This window comes from Alosa alosa, chromosome 4, assembly GCF_017589495.1.
Source record: "Alosa alosa isolate M-15738 ecotype Scorff River chromosome 4, AALO_Geno_1.1, whole genome shotgun sequence".
NCBI lineage: Eukaryota > Metazoa > Chordata > Actinopteri > Clupeiformes > Clupeidae > Alosa > Alosa alosa.
The window spans coordinates 15,784,783-15,805,060 of record NC_063192.1 but is presented as its reverse complement, the minus strand read 5'-3'; the positions used below and the strand labels follow the sequence as shown (position 1 = coordinate 15,805,060).

At 41.4% G+C, this 20,278-nt stretch overlaps 1 protein-coding gene across 3 annotated transcripts; it reads right to left on the bottom strand.

Annotated features, from left to right (window-relative positions):
• Nucleotides 1–65: 65 nt before the first annotated feature.
• Nucleotides 66–19,196, bottom strand: hdac6 (histone deacetylase 6). 3 transcript variants are annotated; one of them, XM_048241803.1, is made up of 28 exons: nucleotides 19,125–19,196; nucleotides 18,387–18,507; nucleotides 17,570–17,707; nucleotides 17,297–17,382; nucleotides 16,641–16,725; nucleotides 16,494–16,534; nucleotides 16,159–16,255; nucleotides 15,965–16,062; nucleotides 15,617–15,721; nucleotides 15,472–15,540; nucleotides 15,119–15,245; nucleotides 14,713–14,778; nucleotides 14,369–14,428; nucleotides 13,773–13,862; nucleotides 12,748–12,854; nucleotides 12,326–12,393; nucleotides 11,973–12,084; nucleotides 10,942–11,070; nucleotides 10,256–10,424; nucleotides 9,613–9,821; nucleotides 8,759–8,951; nucleotides 8,175–8,324; nucleotides 6,744–6,918; nucleotides 6,203–6,627; nucleotides 3,951–4,073; nucleotides 3,433–3,570; nucleotides 3,012–3,140; nucleotides 66–2,695 (listed from the first exon to the last, which is right to left on the bottom strand). In XM_048241803.1, exons 2-28 carry the CDS (start codon nucleotides 18,468–18,470, stop codon nucleotides 2,597–2,599), a joined length of 3,372 nt encoding a protein of 1,123 aa, XP_048097760.1. In that variant the 5' UTR covers nucleotides 18,471–18,507; nucleotides 19,125–19,196; the 3' UTR covers nucleotides 66–2,596. The 3 variants fall into 3 exon arrangements, with proteins under 3 accessions (XP_048097760.1, XP_048097762.1, XP_048097761.1); XM_048241805.1 differs by having other exon boundaries at nucleotides 17,570–17,683; XM_048241804.1 differs by lacking the exon at nucleotides 19,125–19,196 and having other exon boundaries at nucleotides 66–2,546; nucleotides 2,589–2,695.
• Nucleotides 19,197–20,278: the final 1,082 nt, after the last annotated feature.

The window sequence follows — 20,278 nt, the reverse complement described above, 5'->3', positions numbered from 1 at the left end:
GGGAGCTGTCCATATTATGCAGTTTTTTTACACTAAATATAAAAAGAACCGAGACCAACCAGGTGTCACAACAATTGATGTATTTAATGAGAATGTTTACAGAGAATAAACAATAAGTTACAGGAATTACTTGCTACAGATGAGAAGAGATACATTGGCATTGAACATGTGCGTCAGGTGCAGAGAGATGATAAAAGATAAATACAAAATCAACAATTCAACTTCAAACTGTCTTTAGGTACTAATGTCAAAAATATATAATAGTATTGCACTGTGTTGTTAAAGAGGATTTGAACTTCCATAACACCCTCATATCATGATAAATCTGATCCACATTCTTAAATATTGATATTTCCATGCTCTGCATAGACATTCTTACTATTGCTGCTAACCTTGACATGCTTCATGGAAAAAAAAAAAATTAAGTTATATAAAAAAATTATATTAATTATACTGAAAAGGCTTGGTGTGTCTTTAATGTAGAATACATTTTCTGTATTACTTGTAAACCCAAGTAAGTTGAATAGTTGATCGCGTCGGGCTCCTAGATGCTAACCAAATCCAACTGAAGTGGCATTATCAACGCCATAATGATGAACACTAAGTGGTTGCATTCACTGATCTCCACATCATTAGCAGAGGAAAAACAGATTCTGTTTCCATGACTTCAGTCCTGTTGAGAGGTCAAAGGAGTTTTCAAAACCTGAACTGCAGGGAGAGTAACCCTGTTGGTTGTGTCTCAACTTATATAAACTGTTATAGTTATTATGATGTTGTACCCAGAACGCTTCATGACTCCCAGCCCTGAACATGAAATCTAATTATCCAAATACACCTGTGATTTTCCCATCATTATTCAGGAAATTATGCTGTATTATGCAGCTTTGTGAAAGGATCATCACAATAGTATGAGCACAGGCACTCCCAATACACTTAATGTGACCTACCTTGTCTAATTAATGTTACAGTCAGTGTAAGAATATTTGAGTCGGTATTGTTCCTAAAGCTTTGCTCCTAGTTCTATATTAAACCTTCCTTTCTAGTTCTGACTTTCACTCATTCAATTTATTAAGCCTGAAATATTTCACAGTGGTCCTGGCCAAAACAGTTTGGTTAAAAAATGGTATACCCTCCATTTTAATGTCTCTCTTCATCTGTCACTATCATATGTGGCATGTACAGTATGTGTTTGTGTCACACATAAGGACAATATCAATATTTTGCGAAGCATTTGCGAGGTAGTTGCAGCAGTTTAACATTCGAGAGCATGGAGAGATCAACTGCAGTAATGTGGGAATTCCTTCATTTTGTCCAACTGTCCAAATGTCCAACTGTTGTGTCCCATGTGCTTTCTACAGAGCATGCAACTTGCCGGGAAATCACTATCCAAAAGTGACTTGAGCACCGCTGGTGATGTGAACTACCCCCTTATGGCACCATGCGTATTTCATTGTGTGTGTTCAGTTGGCTATGACACAAAAGTGATTATCACAAAGAGAAACATGTTTTGCGATATGATATTCTCACTTCAGAAAAAAAAAAAGTTGCAGCTGAGCTGATAACCAGACAAACAAATCTAAAAACTCTTTGACTGCAGTGTGTGATTAGCCAAGATTAAAAAACACCATCATTCATGAAGTGCTATCTAACTGCAGCACCCATCCCTATAGAAGATGAGTGTGTCTCCGGGCATACAGTAATATTACAGTAAGTCTATGTGCCTTGGCTTGACGTCATGGTACATCAGCTGCTTGAATACAACACTGATATCTTTACTTGCTCTGTTGTGTCTCAAAACCGATAGCAAAATCTCTATTTGATTTCTGTTGGATTGAGAAGCAATGTTTAAATAAGGATAAACATGAGGGAGGAGTAGGGAAGATGACAAAATATTGCACATTACACATGATTCTGCTGCAGAAATCAACGATATACTTTAGTAATATATGAAGTAGAATCCAACGAAAAGCTAAAGCAGCACACAATGTTTTAGCACAAAGCTGATGAAAAGGCCAGGGTGGGATTTGTTCAGTCCTAAAATAATTTTGCACTCCCACACTATTCCTAACGGAACGCAAAGTAAGCATACAGTTAGAAAACATCATGCAGAGGAGTGCAAAAGTAGTCTGAGGAACACAAAGACCTCCCACTAAGTCCTTTTGGTAAGTTTGCATCACTCAAGTGGAGTATTTGTCAATTTGGCACTGAGCAAAAAAGGAGAAAGAAATAAAAGATGGAAGGACAGAATAACCCTGTGTTATAAAAGATCATTCAAAACGGTATAAAAAAAAAATTGTATTCAAATAAACAGCTATGGTCAGCTTATTCTACTTTCCTGGACAACACACTGACGTGAGGAGCACCAGAGAGGTTCAAGGAGAAGACAGAAGATGATGGAGGCACTTCTGAGTCTCGTTAAGAAGCTGCACATTTTTAGACGCAGCCTGTCTGGTGACAGCTGATATTGCTTCAGGACAACAGTACTTCTCCTGGCCACCAGAGGGCGTGTTCCACACACACACACACACACACACACACACACACACACACACACACACACACACACACACACACACACACACACACACTCACATTCTCACGGCCCGGCTCTGTCTCCCATCTTCTCGGCAGCAGGGACGGGCATGTCCTGGCCAAACTTCGCCACATGCACTGTGTTCTTGGCTTCATACAGGGCCTGAGGGAGAGACATCACAGGGGATCAACACAGATCTGTTAAGATTCACTGGCATAGAAACTTACGAGGCACTGGTTAAGCCCAGTCTGAGGAAAAGGTTGATGGTCCTGCCCTCCCTGATAGCAGTTGTGCAGTTAAGTATTTCACTACTAATTTCTTCACATTTAGTTTATAAACCAGAGGGAAGTTGTAATATGTGATAAAATGCCTTATTTGACAGATCAAAGCTTGAAACTTGGCGTGGCAAAAAATATGGTTGTATTAATTTCTTAGATACCTCCATTATGTGAAGGAGGTGGGTTGTGAAAGCTTGTACCTTATTGTCGATGTAGGCCTCGCATGGGTAGCACCACACAGAGAGATCAGAGAAACTCAGCACCAGGGGATGGCCAGAGACCACGCCATGCATCACCATGTGCTCATTAACGAAGCGACCACAGAGTACCTGGGTTTGGTCATAAAGAAAACAAGACTCATTAATTCCATAACATAGAGGATGATGAGCATGTAATTCCTGCATGTACTGTAACATCAACTACATTTTTCAGAAGAGGGGAAACATAGTTGTGCTCACAAATACTTCACTGTACTACTACTGTACTATTAACAATGTTTGGATCAATAGTTCACGTCCCAGGAGGCACTACACTGTTCTATACATTGTGATGGACACAAGAAATGGTTAAATACAGTATGACCGAATGTAAAAAACAAAAAGCTTCAGCGTCAGCATTCACCTTGTAACAGAGGAGACAGAGCCAGTTCTCTTCCTCTGAGCCACACTCGTCGCATGGCTGCTGGATGTTGATGCCTGTGGTGGGGACCGGCTTCAGAGCCTCCAAATGGGGGCACCAAGCCAGAGGCTGCACTGCACCCTGGAAGGGAAGGGGGAGGGAGAGCAGCATCCCGAGTCACTACCACTACCACACTACTACCATTTCTTATCGAGACACAGGAGAGTATCTGAGCACTGCTTTCTGCTTAAGAGGCATGATGGTAAACCTGAGGCAAATGTTTGGAAACGAAAATAAACTAATAGAGGAAAAGTCATCTCTACACAGAACACAGAATTAACTGTGCTCTGTTTCACTGACATTTTTTGAGTTAGTATCTTTAAAAGTACATCACACATTGCTGGAAGAAGTTACAAAAGACAACATTGACAACTTCAATATGGGCACCAAAAGCATTAGGACTGAATGGGCAACAAAGCATGATGCACAGTGATTAAGAAAATACATTTTCAAATCCTTACTGAATCCATGTCTTCGCCTCCACAGATGATAAAAATATTATTAGATGTGCCGCAAGCTCCCTCCAGTTCCACACTGTCTTGGTCACTTGTTGCTGTGGCCGCTGTACCAGTTTCAGCAGCTGGCTTAAATATGGAAATGTAAATAGATTTATTTACATCCCCCATAATCCAAATAAAACAGCAATTATGTTCTACCAATTTCCACAGACTACAATACTCAGAGCCCTATTTACATTAATATAGAAACCCTGTTGAATCTAAACACATTTCTAAACTGAACTGTCTAGGAAGTGTGCTACTAATTCCGTTTCTGTCTTCAATGAGCAGATTTTGGAGACACAGGTACAGTAGCTGTTAACTGCTGCGACCTGTACTCTTACCTTGGGACTCAGAAGTTGCTCTGGTCGGCTTTCTGAATAAGTGTTGTCAGAGAAGTTTTAACATGCAAATAGTATAAATAGATCAGATTCTTTCTTCAGTGGCCGTTCAGACTGACACGCTTTTTCACCTCCAGGCGCTCGAATTCAATTGTATGGAACGACGCTACTGAACGCGGCACGTTTAAATGATCAAGCAGAAAGAAAGCGAGGAGCTCAAAGTTAAAATAGTTAAACTTTTCAGCTCGCGTTTTTTCTTCAACATAAGGTGTGATTACAAACACCTCAACTTGCGTTCGAGTAAACAAACTGACGGGCTATTAAGAAATAGCTACCCATCATTTCTCGCGAAGCATCGCTGTTTTGTTTTGGCCGTGCGTTTCCATAAAAGCCAGACTGTTTGAAATTGAAAGATTTACGCTGGTGCAAGCAGGTGGAAATGCTGATTCAAGCAAAAAAATAAAGGAGGAGGGGTCACAGTCTAAATGACCTACATACCCTATACGACCTGTGGTGTCAACAACATCGCTACGACCAGTGACTGACTGGACAGTCTTGCATTTGGGCAGATGCCAGAAGGGCCGCGGCCTCTCGTGGGCCGGACAATCACTACAGTCATGGTGACCCTCAATATTTACATCAGCCTACATTCTTTCTTTTGTAGCCTTATTCAATCAAATGTTTAAAAAGTGCATTGTTTGAAATTGAAATACAATAAATATGCCTGTATATTTTATTTTATTATTGGTTTACAAAAGTTATATGAAGCAATGATTTCTGGGAATTTCAAAACCGAATGCGTCTACTTCCTTCAGCACGGGAAATTGTATGCCGATCTAGCATGCCTTGATCCTCGGAATTTTCAACTTATAAAAGCTAATAAACTGCCCCCAAATGCACTTCGAAACATAAGTAAATGTCTGCTTAAATGTAGTGAAGAATCTACAGTCGGAATCGACACACCTCGCTACGCACAGCCTGAAAAAGTCTCCTCTAAACGAGTAGGCCTACAGTCAGAGCATCGGACTTTGATGATGCCGCGGAGATAGAGATACAGAAATAAACCTGGTGAGCAAGAAATGTGCTAACTGCAAGAATTGTGCTCTCTGATGCTATTTCCTTCTCCAGCAGTTAAATCTCTTTACCTGTGCCTACAACAATATGGTTAGCATATAAATTCCTATACTAACACTGTCATGTAGGCTACTCAAGTGGCATGCGAATTGCGAACGGAGTTTTTCCACTCTTAAATTAATCAAGAATCGCCTAAGGACCGATTGTCACAGGATAATTTGGATGCCTTTATGCTGATGGCGACAGAGAAAGAGGTAGTAATGAACTTGGATGCTGATGACGTGATAGACAATGTTGCGAAGAATAGCAAGCTCCTTCGCACCTTGTTAACTGCATGACGTTAATTAAGACACGTTTGTGGAGCGGCTGCTCTGATGATCTATTCTAGGCTATTCTTTTTTCATATTTCATATTGCATTCATTTTTTTTGGAGTTGTGCATTGATATATCCATGTTCTTGGTTCAGTCTTTATGTATATTAGAGTTCATCTAGCCTAGAAATCTAGACCCACCCTGGCGGAGGCCTTTGTTATTTAACCGCCCACCCAGTCTATCCTTGAATAAATACTTCGATAATTCACCTCTTGCACTCTTACTGACCTAACTGAAGGACATTAAGGATCATTCAGATAGCAAACAGTAATACAATATGTGCCAAAACAAATTGTGTGTTCTTTGGCAGTCTCCCATACAGCTGACACATTTTCGAGACAATGCCTTCAGCTCTCCCCCTGCAACAGTCACTGGAACACGGTGGTTCAGTGCCAACTACTTTCAGTTGTTCAGGCCACACAGACTTACCTGCATCTCATTTGTGCTTTGTGCATCCCCCTGTGGGTTGTCTTTGCTTTCCTCTTCCTCTTCCTGCATGTTGTCTGAGGTCACGTTGTGGGGTGATGCACCCTTCTTCATTTCTGATGCTTTTTGAGGACTTGGCTTGACCTTCCGTCTAGCTCCTCCCACAGGAACAGATGACGGGCTGCTATTGGCTGAGGTAGTTGTGTTCAGGTCTAGGGAGAGCAGGCCCTTGGTGAGGTCCTCCAGGCCTGACTCCTCATGGCCAGTGCCCTGTGAAGAGGCCACAGGGGAGGCTGCTTCTGGTGAAAACCCCTGACCCGGGCTTTTGGCGGGAGTCGACTGCCTTGAGGTCTTTTTGTCTTTTCCGACAGGCGTCCGCTTCCCTCTGGTTTTGGGAGAAGGTAAAGCCAGCCGGAGGGACTGGGGAACTGTGGACAGACAGAGGAGGTCATGATCTAATACCGCCAATGCACATTGTATGTAATTATATTTTCTGAAAACATACCCCAACAACATGGGACTGTAGGAAATACCAAACACTGACTTTGCATTCTCAAAGAGCTCCAGTAGGGGGCGTGAGCACGCAGGACGTTGTTGATGCTGATGGCTGCGTTGGGATGTGGAGGGGGCAGGGACGGCAGCCGTGGCGAAGGGTCTCCCAGTAGCATGCTAGTGCACATAGCCATGGACTCAGAGATGGAGGTCAGATTATAGCCACCCTGTGTAGGGATGTAACAATATGAAAATTTAACCTCACGGTTAAAGTGACCAAAATTATCACAGTTTTCGGTATTATCGCGGTATTTTTAAAAGCGTGTTCAATATGTTCAGAAAACACTGATAGACCTACACAAGCTGAAATAGTTTAAAAAGTATGACAGTGTTTATTATATTACACAAATATAGGCAAAACCTTATCAAAAGTGTAACTTTTAACCAGGGATGCTGGAACTCATTTTCACCTGTGGGTGCTCATAGAGGGGGTGCTGAGGGGGGTGGGGATAAAAAAAATTGTTACTGAGTAGATGTGATTCCTTTATTCTGGTGCATTTTAAAGTGGCCTATTACTACTGGAGAAGGGCATATTTTTGTTCACATTCATAAGCCTACTTCCTGACTGCACAAACGAACTTGGCTGAGCTGAGCATTCTTAATTCACAGCATTACGTTACGCATTGTGTGTTGTCCCGTTCACTTTTTCCCTGGTCATGTTTAATTGGCTATGTGCTCTTACCCTACTATGACTTGGAGTTTGCTATTTCTGTTATTTGGATCCAATGAGTGAGACCCAGTAAGTGTTCAAAATAAAACTTTACGCTATGGTATTCTCCTGATAACGTGAGTGGAATGGATTGAATGTGGACGCGCACATAAAAAGACGCAGAGTGGCTACATGATACAGCGCGCGTTTTGCGGTGAAAATGTTCTGCCTTTTAAAAGCAGGTGTAGCCTAATCTGAATTAATTAGACAACAGAATCAGTAGGGTACCAGTTTTGTTTCATTGTACCAGGCCTATGTCAAAAGCAGGTTCGGATGAAGCTGGGAAGGATTAAACACACGGTTTCCACACCGTGGTAATCAACCGTTATAATTATGATATTTGAAATGAAAACGGTAACTGTTATCGTCAACATTTTTATCGTGGTTTACCGTTAAACCGGTAATCGTTACATCCCTAACCCTGTGCAATCAACACAAAGCCACCAATCTTAGAACATGGCCTAACCAACTGAAAAAGACTGAGATTAACTGACCTTTATCAGTCATCAGTTATTGTACTACTATAAGGCTATTCCTTTAGGGAATCCACCAAGGATTCAAAGTGAATTAAGACTAGCGTGTGTCTAAAACTTCCCATTGGAGTGTGCATAAAAATGTATAATTTGCACTTTATATCACTGTGTTACACATTATGGAAGAAAGTACAGTGTGTCATTACAATGCGTGAAATCTAATCATTTAACATAACCTGACCTCTAGGATGATGATCACTCTTCCCGCTGCTAAGGTCATGAGCTGATGGGTGAAGTGGGCGTAGCCCTCCGGGGTCACCTGGTAGCCTCCCAGAGGGTCTCCCCGGGCAGCATCGAAGCCTGCGGACACCAGCACCAGGTCTGGGCTAAACTACAAGGGGAGAGAAGGGACATTTTCACACACTGCCCATAATGGTGAGAATTGCTGTTCTGGAAGTTGCTGCCTAGCTCATTGAATATTATCTGGGCACTGCCCGAGTCTTTTTGCAGATGTGTGTGATGATGTGTGTGCGTGTATGAATACGGACTGAAACAAGTCACAAGATAATCAACTCCACTACCGCGAGAGTGAAGTCTTTTTATACCTTTTCTCCCATATTAGTAGCTAAGTAACATAATAAAGCATGCCCAAATACAAGATAATATCATCTGCATTCTACTGGGTAAAAAATTGAGTGGAAAAGGACACAAAATGTGTTTGTGCTTGGCATCTGGCAAGTCATTTGATTCCATACCAAAAACCACCTATAAATGTGTACATGAATGAGTCTTATTAAGAGAAACAGTACTCAGTATATTCCCTACCTCTCTGGCGATGGGCATGACAATGTGGTGGAAGGCTGCCAGGTACTCGGAGTCTCCCATCTTCCCCCCACTCCAGGGAATGTTGACGTTGAAGCCACGACCTTTGCCTTCCCCGACTTTGTCATAGTCGGCATCCTCAGAGTTAGGGAAGAACGTGCCATCCTCATATCGATGTAGCGAGATGTACAGCACACTGAGAAAGGGAGCGGAGCCAACAAAATAAGACGATTCATGATTCATGTCAGCCTTGATTTATTTCCATTCATAAATCCTGGCATGGGGGATTTGGGCTTGCTGTAGTGTGCAGAATGTAATGTTTTTTTGCTGTCAGTATTCAGCCATTGACTCACTTGCTCTACAGAGTGTGAAAGCAATCGGTCTTGTACTTCAAACTTAGTTTGAAGTACAAACTAAGCTAAACAGCTAACCAGCACAGACGAGGTTAAAGTCTGGAGCCTCGGGCACATCAATCTTTCCCAAACGTTTGCATTCGATCGCAACGTTTGCATTCGTTTGCAACAGTACTTCTGAAGAGGAGGTTGGAGCTAAATGTCAAATACCTGCATTATTTGTTCTACAAGTTCTCTGACATTAAATCTGATGTCAGAGTAGTCCTAGCCCCCTATGAAGATTGGGGGGTGATGTGAGCAAACGATGACTGAGGAGGAACATCACTTGCATCTCCATTCATTAATGTATGAACTCGATTTCCTTGATGATTTCATCTCAAGAAGCATTCCAGCACACACTAAAGATTTACATCAGTGCACTTGCACTCAGTGGGAAGTTAGCTTCCTACTGCTTATACCCTATTTTACAGAGGTGATGGCTTGAAGATGTAGATGAGGCCCCACCTGTCATCCTTCTCGAAGATATGCTGGGTGCCATTGCCGTGATGAACGTCCCAGTCCAGGATGAGCACACGCAGCGGCTTGTGGCTGGGCGAGAGGCTCTGGGCGTAGCGGGCGGTAAGTGCTGCCGTGTTGAAGAAGCAGAAGCCGCACGCTTTGTCCGCCTCGGCGTGGTGACCAGGAGGCCGAACAATGGCCGCAGCGTTTCTCACCTTCACAGGGACAAAACCCAGGCACAGAGGACACAGGTGAAACATTAAAGCAACAGTATGTACCTGTAGATCTTTTCTTAAAATAATGGCTTCAAACTCATTTTGATGGTACACTGATTAATGGAGAATGGTGTCCGGGCATGCCTGCTATTGTACCAACCAGCCTCTAATGGGTACACGGTACCTTAAAAACTGATGACATGGGGTATACTGTATAAGTACCAGTTCCTACATTGTGTTGTATAAGGACCAATTCCTACATCGTGTTCTACATCTTTTCCACATCGAACATCTAAAAGTAGCATAATGAATTCCAAGCAAAATTAATAATAAAGCTAAATAAAATTCTGTTCTATTTTTGCTTTTAAACATGTCTTTCATCAGCAAATGATCCTTGAAATCAAAAAGCTTCAGACTGAACAGTAGCTGAATACCTGTCCAGTGAGAACAGCCTGTGCTGCGTTGAAGCAGGCCCCTGCGGCCAGTCGGGCACACTTGTAGCTTTCATTGTTGATGTAGATGGAGTTGTACTCTCCTCCCAGACGGTGCAGGTCTCGGGGCTTCATGCCCTCTGTGCCCTTGATTTTCTGGATGTGCTCATCACTGAGAAGTTACGAGTGACTTAGACAAGACTGACTGTGTTTTTTCCCCATTAAGGAAGAACTTTTGTCATATAACAATTATTCAAATGTTTGACTTAATTATGACTTGATTACAGTCCAGTGTTTCCCATACATTGACTTATTTGTGGCGGCCCACCACAATATCAACATTGACCACCACACAATGATTTTCCAGGTTGTACTAAATTGTGCTTAAATCTGGTTAGCATCATAACCACGCTGTGCTAATTTGTTAAAATGGTTGTATTCAAGTTAATTCTGCAAACCAACCACCACAAATGGAATTCAATTCTAAGGAAAACACTGCAGTCTATTTATTGAAAGAGATGTAGAGATGTAATTCAAGTCATGGTTTCAATCCACCCATTCTCTGAACCAGTTGATTGGTTCTAACCCCTGATTCAGGAATGACTGACACAAGACTGGGGAGGATTTTATGTTTGGTACACCAGCACTGGCACCCCTGAAGTCTAGGTCGGGAAACCCCTCTGTCATACCTGTGACACAGGGCCAGCTCTTTTTCTGTGGCCAGGCGAGCAGGTATGCTGTAGCATCGGCTAACCAGTCCCAGGTTCTCATGGCGTGAGAAAATGCGAGCGATCCTCATTGGCTGTTCTGGGTGATGACTAACAACACAGAAAACAGACGGTATACATGTCACTTACACACATACTGTATATTGATATACATATCATATACACAGGTGTACAGTGTATTACAGTGTACATCAGTGTCTTTAGTTTAGCTGCTACATACAAATTGCATTTCTATGTATGACCACAAGTTGGGCAATTGGGCAAGACGCACTCTAGCAACAATCCCCTCATGGCCTTGAAATAGCTTACGCAAGCGTAACGTAACTTTACATCATTACACATTTTGGGAATTGGGATCTATTTGGCCCCGCCCCCTCTCCACACACCTGTTCACCTGCTACTGACTGCTGCAGCTGACACACTAGCTTGTTTGCCTCTTTATGAAGAATTGTTCCACCCCCAAGTATACAGGATTGGTTCTATACCCTTATGACGCCCTCATGAACTGGTGCCTGAATTGAGCAATGAAATCTTCTTCTTTGTCTACAATTTGAACTTTGCATTTACTAATGTTTGTTCTCACCTTGCAGAAACTATTAATCATGTAATCAACTATGTCATACCCAATTCTTATCATGGGGAGGAATTTGACCAGTATATCAGTAATGATAATACATGGCACATCCCTATCGGCCAAGACATTGAGGGAAATAATGTCATAGCTGAGGATTTTTGCTTTGGATCTACGTTTCCACCAATCACAGCCCAGGTGGGCCAGAAATTATAGAGATATATTAACAAGGTCAAAAACATGATTTTCACCGAAAGTGGTCTTTAAGATGACAAAAAGGTGTATTAAGCTAATCAGAAATTGGAATCATTTAGTACTAGTAATAACTTAGTAATTACAGTGTTGTGTCAAGCAAGCCTGAAAAAAGCTGCCACACATGCACCACAGAGAACAAAGACAATCCTGCATCTGAATCCCTTACCCATCCCACATGTTGTGGTGCTCCATCATCCTCTGGTCATACACCAGACCAGTGAGCTGGCTTTCTGGCTGGTCCTCGTCTGATTCATCCTGCTGTGGTAGGGGGCCTCCCTCTGTAAAACAAACACAAACAACGATACAGCACATATCTCCAACTACACAGACTACACTACACAGACATGGATGCATGAGCCTCACTGGGTACAAATCTGGCATACACTAGAACTAACAATTACAAAAGAAGACTGTAAGACTCACCTAAAACTATAGTCACTGTTTTAATTACTGCATAATTACCCTGATTTAAAAGATACCAGGACAAGTTCAACAATTTTGGAGTACTGTCGTTTATACCAAATGTCTGAAGGCAGGTCCAGTATGGATAAAGGGCAGTGATGGTCTCGGAGATGGACTTCAGGGCACTGCAACGAAGGTAAAGACGGATCAGTGCAAAACACTTTTTGCACTCAACATATTATACATACATACCTTTATGGTCCTAAACCATATGATTTTCAGGTCTACTGAATCAGTTGCAACACAAAATCAGATGTGTTTGTGCTGATACATGCGATAAGCAGTTATATGCTCGTTGGCTTATAGGTCACCACCAGTGTGGCACAGTAAAAGTTAAGTGAATGGGACTTAGCTTTTATCCAAAGTGACAAGGACTTGCATCTTCACGCACTTTGTCAGCCAGTGGCACTACCACTGCTCTGCCACGCCACCACCGCTACAGCCCTGAGCTGGCACGGGTGTCCCTCCCGGATCCTCACCTTTTACATGGAGCCACAGGCGTACTGAGGCGGGGACAGGAATCCCCCAGTAACGACTTCAAGCAGGCACAGGCACCCTTTGCTGTCGACTGCAAATTATATCCTCCCTACACGAGGAAACAAACAAACAAGCAAACATCAGCAGTATCCTGCAGTCACAGAACAAGTGAAAATGAAAGGATCGCAAAGCAGTGAAAGAATTTGAAAATGTGAAAATGTATAATTGTTGGGACATTGATTTCAGTGACTGTGGTGTTAAAAAATGCAATATCACTTTTTTTCTCTTCTAATGACTATAGTATTTTGAATGTATAATATTATATAATAATCAAATATATATAATACATTATATTTTGGAAATAATATGTATAGGATGGTATAAAATACAACACAATCAGAAAAAATCCCTCAAATTTATACAATAATTAGCTGATTTCGCTAAAACCAAATTCCGCTAAAATTTCCAAGCTATCGCTATCTGCCGGCTGTCTGCTGTAAATCAACAGATTAATTTAAAATGCAGCGCTTTTACAGGTTTGAAGGTATAAACAGAGTCAAAGAAAGTCACTTTTCTACAGCACAGCCTACAGAAACGACAGGAAGATGCTTTAAGTATAAGTATTTATACTATACTAAATATATATACTCTTTTGATCCCACGAGGGAAATTTGGTCTCTGCATTTATCCCAATCCGTGAATCAGTGAAACACACTCAGCACACAGTGAGGTGAAGAACACACTAATCCCGACACAGTGAGCTGCCTGCTACAACAGCGGCGCACAGGGACCAGTGGGGGGTTAGGTGCCTTGCTCAAGGGCACTTCAGCCGCTTCCTACTGGTCGGGGTTCGAACCGGCAACCCTCCGGTTACAGGTCCGAAGCGCTAACCAGTAGGCCACGGCTGCCCCTTTACCCTGCCAAGGTGTCATTCACCTGAGTTCAATGAACCCAGAAATCCAGAAATTGGATCTAATCACTGTTGTAAGTGTGCAAGTGGAGGCAAGGTGTGTTTTGTTGCTGTTACCTCAAGGGCAAGCACCAGTCTACCCTGAGCTAAACCTTTTAGCAAGTGAGTAAGAACAGCAAAACACTGAGGACTGGCGGACATCTCTCCCTGTAGACAGACAAACAGCACACATGCAAGGAGAAGGTAAATTCATGAAATGGCATGGGATACCAACACCAGACAGTTACTGCATGTACATACTTATTTTAAAAATGCATTTTGGGTGACCTGATCACAAGCAGAAAATTAAATACACATGTAAACAACCACCAAGATGTATTGTGATTCGATCACTCAAACCACTTGCCGAGGTGGTCAGGGATGCATTTGACCACATCTTGTGGTGTGTAAACACTACTGTATTCTGATGCATCCCTGACAATAAGTCTTAAAGGATGTGACATAGGCAGTATTGAAACGTAAACACAAATAGTCAACAACATCTCTAGCTATACACCTTGGATACATGTGTAAACGGTGATGTGTCCTGGCTGTCCACTTGTGATCAAATTGCCAAAGACCCCTTTCGAAAAAAAACTGTAAACATACCCCTATATACAGTTATACGCCTATACTTCATATTCCTGAGGAAACGTTAAAGAGCAATTCTTTACCTTGGGGTCACCGACCACAGAATCAAAACCTGCTGCCACCAACACCAACTCTGGCTGGAACTGCAGGGGAGAAACAGACATGATAACAAAAACAGTCATCTCTATTCACCTCACAGCTTAATGAAGCAGATATGACACAATGGCATGCTTTATAGACTTGTGCCTTAGGCTGTGGCACTTATAACAAAGTGTTTAAATGCGCATGCACCTCATGCCATGTTTTAAATGGAAAAGTAGAAAGTGATAACGCCATCATCTTCTTCTGTTATATAGCTGAAGTAGTTGGCAAACACTTTTGTCCAAAGCTACTAAATCTTTGTTTTCTTTCGATCTTCTGTCTGTACCTCATAGGCCACAGGAAGGAGAAGCTGGTGGAACGCCGTCAGGTAGTCTCCATCTTTCATTCCCGTCTATAAGACACAACAGAGAAGAGGCTCAGAAATATACCAACACAAACTCAAAGAGAACATGATGAGAGAGAAGACAATTGGCCATGTTGATAAGACATGTGTGTTGGTCTGAGACAGAAACAAAGGAAAGAACGGAGAAAAAGAGAGTGGACAAAAAACAGCATAAAAAGAGAAAGTTGGAGAGAAACAAAAGGGAAGACGAGAGAGAGAAAGAGACAGAGACAGAAAGGGAGAGAGAGAGAGAGAGAGAGGAGAAAGTAATGTGCTGGCAAATGGTCCTGAGCCCATAACTGCCCCGCCTCATTAGTGAGAAGAACGCGGTCAGCACTCAGTAGCCCACCTGATTCCAGGGCAGGTTGATGTTGTAGCCCTCTCCTGGACCGCTGCCGATCGCACTGCTGTCCGAGTCCTTAAGGTGAGGCCAGAACGCTCCCTGCTCATACCGGTGCACGGAGAAGTACAGCACACTGCAGTACCACACACAGGTAAAGAGAGGATGAGACACCCACAGACTTACTGTTAGGGTTAGAATTTCACTATGTAAAATGTGATGTATTCCTTTCTTGATTACTGAAGAACAAGAAGTTCTTACACAATGTCACAACTGTGTCCTATATCCATGTAGCTAGTTGTATAGCTATGAATTCAAAGCAGTGTTCAAAGTAACTGTGTACTTTGTGTAAGGAGGCATACCTTGGATCCTCTTGAAAAATGTATTGGATTCCTTGCCCATGATGCACATCCCAGTCCACAATTAAGACTCTAAAATAACAATGATGATCGTCATGAGCCATGTGCAGTCAGTGCATTTTCTAAAGGCCTTGAGAAAACAACTTACCTTTTCACCCCATGATGCTTCTGAGCATAGCGTGCTGCTATTGCCAGGTTATTAAACATGCAGTAGCCGTTCATTTGGCCAGCCTGTGCATGATGACCAGGTGGCCTGTAAACCAGATGGATATATACACAATGTTTTAACACCAAAACATAAATGTGTAGCTGGAATTTGTTATTCCTTGTGAACAATTTCTAAAATAGGCCAACAACCCTAATACATGTTGTAGACCTTGTTAGCAAGTCCTGTAAAGATCCTGATAAATACAACAGAGTAAATACAAGTGTGTCTACCTCATCTCTAGCAGGTAAGCTGGGCATCCCTAAAGACAGCATGATCACTATGACTTACCTGGCAATAGAGAAGCCATTTTGGAGCTCTGATGTCAGCACCTTATCTACGAGCTGCAGGACAGCGCCCACTGCTAAGGTAGCACATTGCAAAGAATTCTGTGGAAGAAGGCACCAGAGTGAAGACCCAGTTAAGACATGCCCTTCACATACATCATGGCCAGATTATAGGAGCAATTTTCAAAGTCAACTTACTGGATGGATGTAGATGGAGTCGTAGGTGTCAGCGAGAGACTTCAGCTCCTCTTCCGTCATCTTCTCTGTCCGCGTCATGAGCTCAATATATTCTTTCCTGAAAAAAGGCCAGGGGCATGGTTTCAAATTAAACAGAACACACACTACCTTTGAAGCATCACCATCTAATGAAAAAAAAGTTAAACATCAAATTCACAGTCACTCAGAAGTCATCTGGTTGGCCACAGTATCAGAAACATAGTTAAAGGCTTAATGATCTCAGAGCACAAGACCTTAGAGTACTGGAAGGCTAGGAACTAGGCTCAGAAACACTGAATAAGTAAAACATGACTTACGTGTGAACAAGCAACAGCTCCTCCTCAGTGGCAACTCTTGGCTAAAATGAAAACAGAAGACAAAGTACAGTCAAGAACTGAAGGAATGGAGGTCCGGCAATATTTGGCTGCTGGAACAACACTACAGTAATAAAGAGTTTTTCTTACATCAACCCGCACACAGCGGGCAAGCAGGCCCTGCTTTTCAGCCATGTCCATCACAGTAGTGACTCTCTCCGGGCATTCTGGATGGCTAAGCGGTGACAACCAAAAGCAAATAGTCTGTGGTTGTGACAAACCTGAGTGACACTGAAATGAATGTCCAAGCCAATTTACAAGTGTTTGTTTGATTTAATTGGGCAGTACTCCTTCCATTTATTTTATACATACTTGAAACATAAACCTAAAAATATTGAAAAATAGTTGACATTATGTACCCAAGTATTGTGAAGTCTAAAAGGGTGACAAATCAAAGAAAGCAAATTAAAGTGCAAACAACCATGGGCACCAAAAACATGATATTTTGTTATATTACTTGATGAGTTGTGTCACTGTAGATATAAAGAATATACAAACAAGAACTGTAAATGAATACCAGATGGCAGAAAAGTGGGGGCTTAATTGTTTACAAATAAACACAAGTTGCATCAATGTTTAATCAAATGTTCTTCTGGAAAAAAGGCAGAGGGGTCAACCATATCTGTGTGTGTGTGTGAGGTTAGACACAAAATAGATGGAGAGAGATACCAAATGCACACATTAAGGCTAACGCTAAACATAAGTGCAGTTACCAGGCAATGGCATTATTCATAAGATGCCTTTACCTTGTATCCCAAAGGCAGTGGTACTGGGTGAAAATGTCTGAGGAGATGAGACCTGTTCCAGCAGCTTTAGTCTGGCTGTGCAAATCCTATAAACAGAGCATAGAGACAGACACCCATGCAGTGAAGAGCTTTTCAGCTCAAACTGGTAAGCCATGCAGTGAAGAGAGCATCAATGCAAGTTATTCTCTTCCCATTTTGTTTGCCGTTTTCTCACTGCTTTTAATGTGCAGGTTATCACACACTAAAGAAAAGTAAAAACAATTTGTAACAAACCATGTTTTTCAGCTGATTGCTTAGCTCTTCTTCTCCTTTGCTTCTGTCCATTCTTCCTTTTCTTCTTGCTTCCTGAAGGGTGGACCTTTTGCCTTTACCCTTATTGCTTTCCCTCTGTGGGGACAGGCAATGTTCACCCTTTTCATTTAAAAAAAAAACACCCGTAGCTAAGGAGTCAAATTCCAGATGCCATGGTAATAATTAACTTGGCAATCTGAGTTCTCCACGTGTACCGGTAATTCATTTCACACATAAGAGCAGCCACCACTATAACATTGTTGTCAGAGTATTCTAGGAGTGATTTACACTCTTAAATCCATTACGATCTTCAGATACTAAAATATAACAGAAAACACACAGACCCGATATGCACTGACTGAACACAAGATTGTTTTAAAGGAAACTTTTTCAAAGATCCTCATTATTATTCTTTCAACAAAATATTAACAGATTTAACAGGATCTGTCCTTCAGTTTGTTATAGGTAAGATGCACTGCAGGTGGACTTGGTAATAGATTACACTTACATCTACAAAAATAAGGTTGTTTCATTATTTATCTCAGTCACAACTTTTCAAAGACAGAACACATTCTTGTCTTAATCTTTATCACACAGACAAGGCTTAATCTAGAATAAGTGTGTACTTTGAATAAAATGTTATGCAGGCTGGGTCTTCAAGAGAACCAAAAGCTGAAGAATGTACATCCAGAGGGTAGATGAAAATGTTTAATTAACAACAATGTTGCAATGCACAGCTGTTGAAGCTAATTTGGGGGACCTTATATTCAATACCTGATGGTTATTGTGACTTGCTTACTTTGGTTGTGATGTCTGTCGGCTGTGGCGATCTGACAGAACCTTTGGACACTATGGGTCCGGAGGGGTCGGTACCAGAATCCATCTCAATCTCACACCTTCACTTTAGTCTCTGAAGCCGTCTATTACAGGTCATAAAATAAAACAAACATCCATCTAAATATCGGACCCATAACGCTAAAACATGTAACAAACATGAGATCCAAAGCCCGGAAATGTGAACAATTATTCTGGCCTATCTAAAAGCTGACACAAAGATACGTATTAATGAATTATGGAGGTGCATTATATAGTAATAATATTTTAATAAACAAGTGTTTTCTTTTCATGCAGTCTGTGATATTATCATCACTAGTGAACTAAATTTGCCTTTAGCAGTGTAACGTTATGTTATAAACTGTTACTTCTCTCCTTGGCTACTTTGATTGCGTTTTCGAAATATCAGGAAAGTAGGCTATCATACTATTCTTGGCACCGGTAAGACATACAGATAAGAATTTCCTCAAACGGTGGTCTAGATATGTTAGCAACCGGTTCAACCGACTGCCCAACATTCAAAAATAATGCGCGCTAGCCTGGAAGCCCTATGTTCGTTGGCTAGCTATTGTCAGCTTTCACAGCGCCACTTTTTCACTTTTGAGCTGGACATAAACAGGTGAGACCAATTCATATCCGCAATAGGACTACACTAGCATAGGTTAAGAAGAGACTTATGTGAATATGGATGAACTACACTTACGTTTTATGATATGTTGTCCATATGCTAGTTAACCATTTACAAAGCACGAAGAGGTATCACACGCCCCTAGCTTGTGAAAGTCGCAAAATAATGACGTCAATGTGTTTTATTTTGGAGCAACCAGTGCTACATTGTTGCATGGAGTCACCTATGATACTTGAAATTAAATTACTCACAACTTTTTTCACAAACAACCTGTTGAAGGGCTTCTCACATTGGCCTCTCTGAAATTGTCATCAGTTTATGGAATTTAGGCGTAACTTCTTATTGATGTTTATCATGCCACTTCATGTGCAGTTAATTTAGAAGGTCATCAGTAAGGTACTAGTTCAGGGACATGATATGAACAGTGGGTGCAGACAATGCATGCAGGCTACAAACTGCACAGTGCAGCAAAAATCCTATGGGACTGGACAAACTATGGGAGACATATCATCAGTCTGAATGTGAGAGGAGAAAGGCTGGGCCATTTCACAGTGAACGAAAAACAGCAACATTATATAACCTGATGTTCAGTTCCTTAGATGATTAAAGGAGGATCATCCATGTGGCTGAAATCTGATTGTGTGGATATGATTATTCCAAACCACACTTGTATTGAGTGTTAGAAACGGAAATGAAACCCTTACAAAAATAACTGCAGTTATGGGACGAGAAAGCATTTTTACTTATTTTTAAGTACAAGTATAATAACACAATATAGTATTATATTACAATATTATTTTATATATATATATTTTTTTTTTTATGCTGAAAATATTGCATTTCTGCAGTAAATACAGCAATATGTAGTGCAATACAGTTTTTCCATGTCCAAAATATTGCATTTCCTGCATATAACCTGCAAATATCTTCTCCAAAACTGGAATTTTGAGACTGAGAAAACTGCAGTTTTGACTTTTGAAGTAGTGCAGTTATTTTTTGTCAAGGAATTGTGTTTTCGGATTTAAGTTCCCGACATGTTTATTTTGGGCATTAAGTACTGTACAGGATTACTAGAAGAGCATGTTTCTTCCCACTGTCAGGTGGAACAAGCTGTTCAGAGAAATTATGGGTCAACAATAACGTTCACCTGCATGCATAACGTTCACCTGCTTGAAACCACACATCTATCCTTGGCAATCTCTCCCTTCCATTCAGGGATAATATTACAA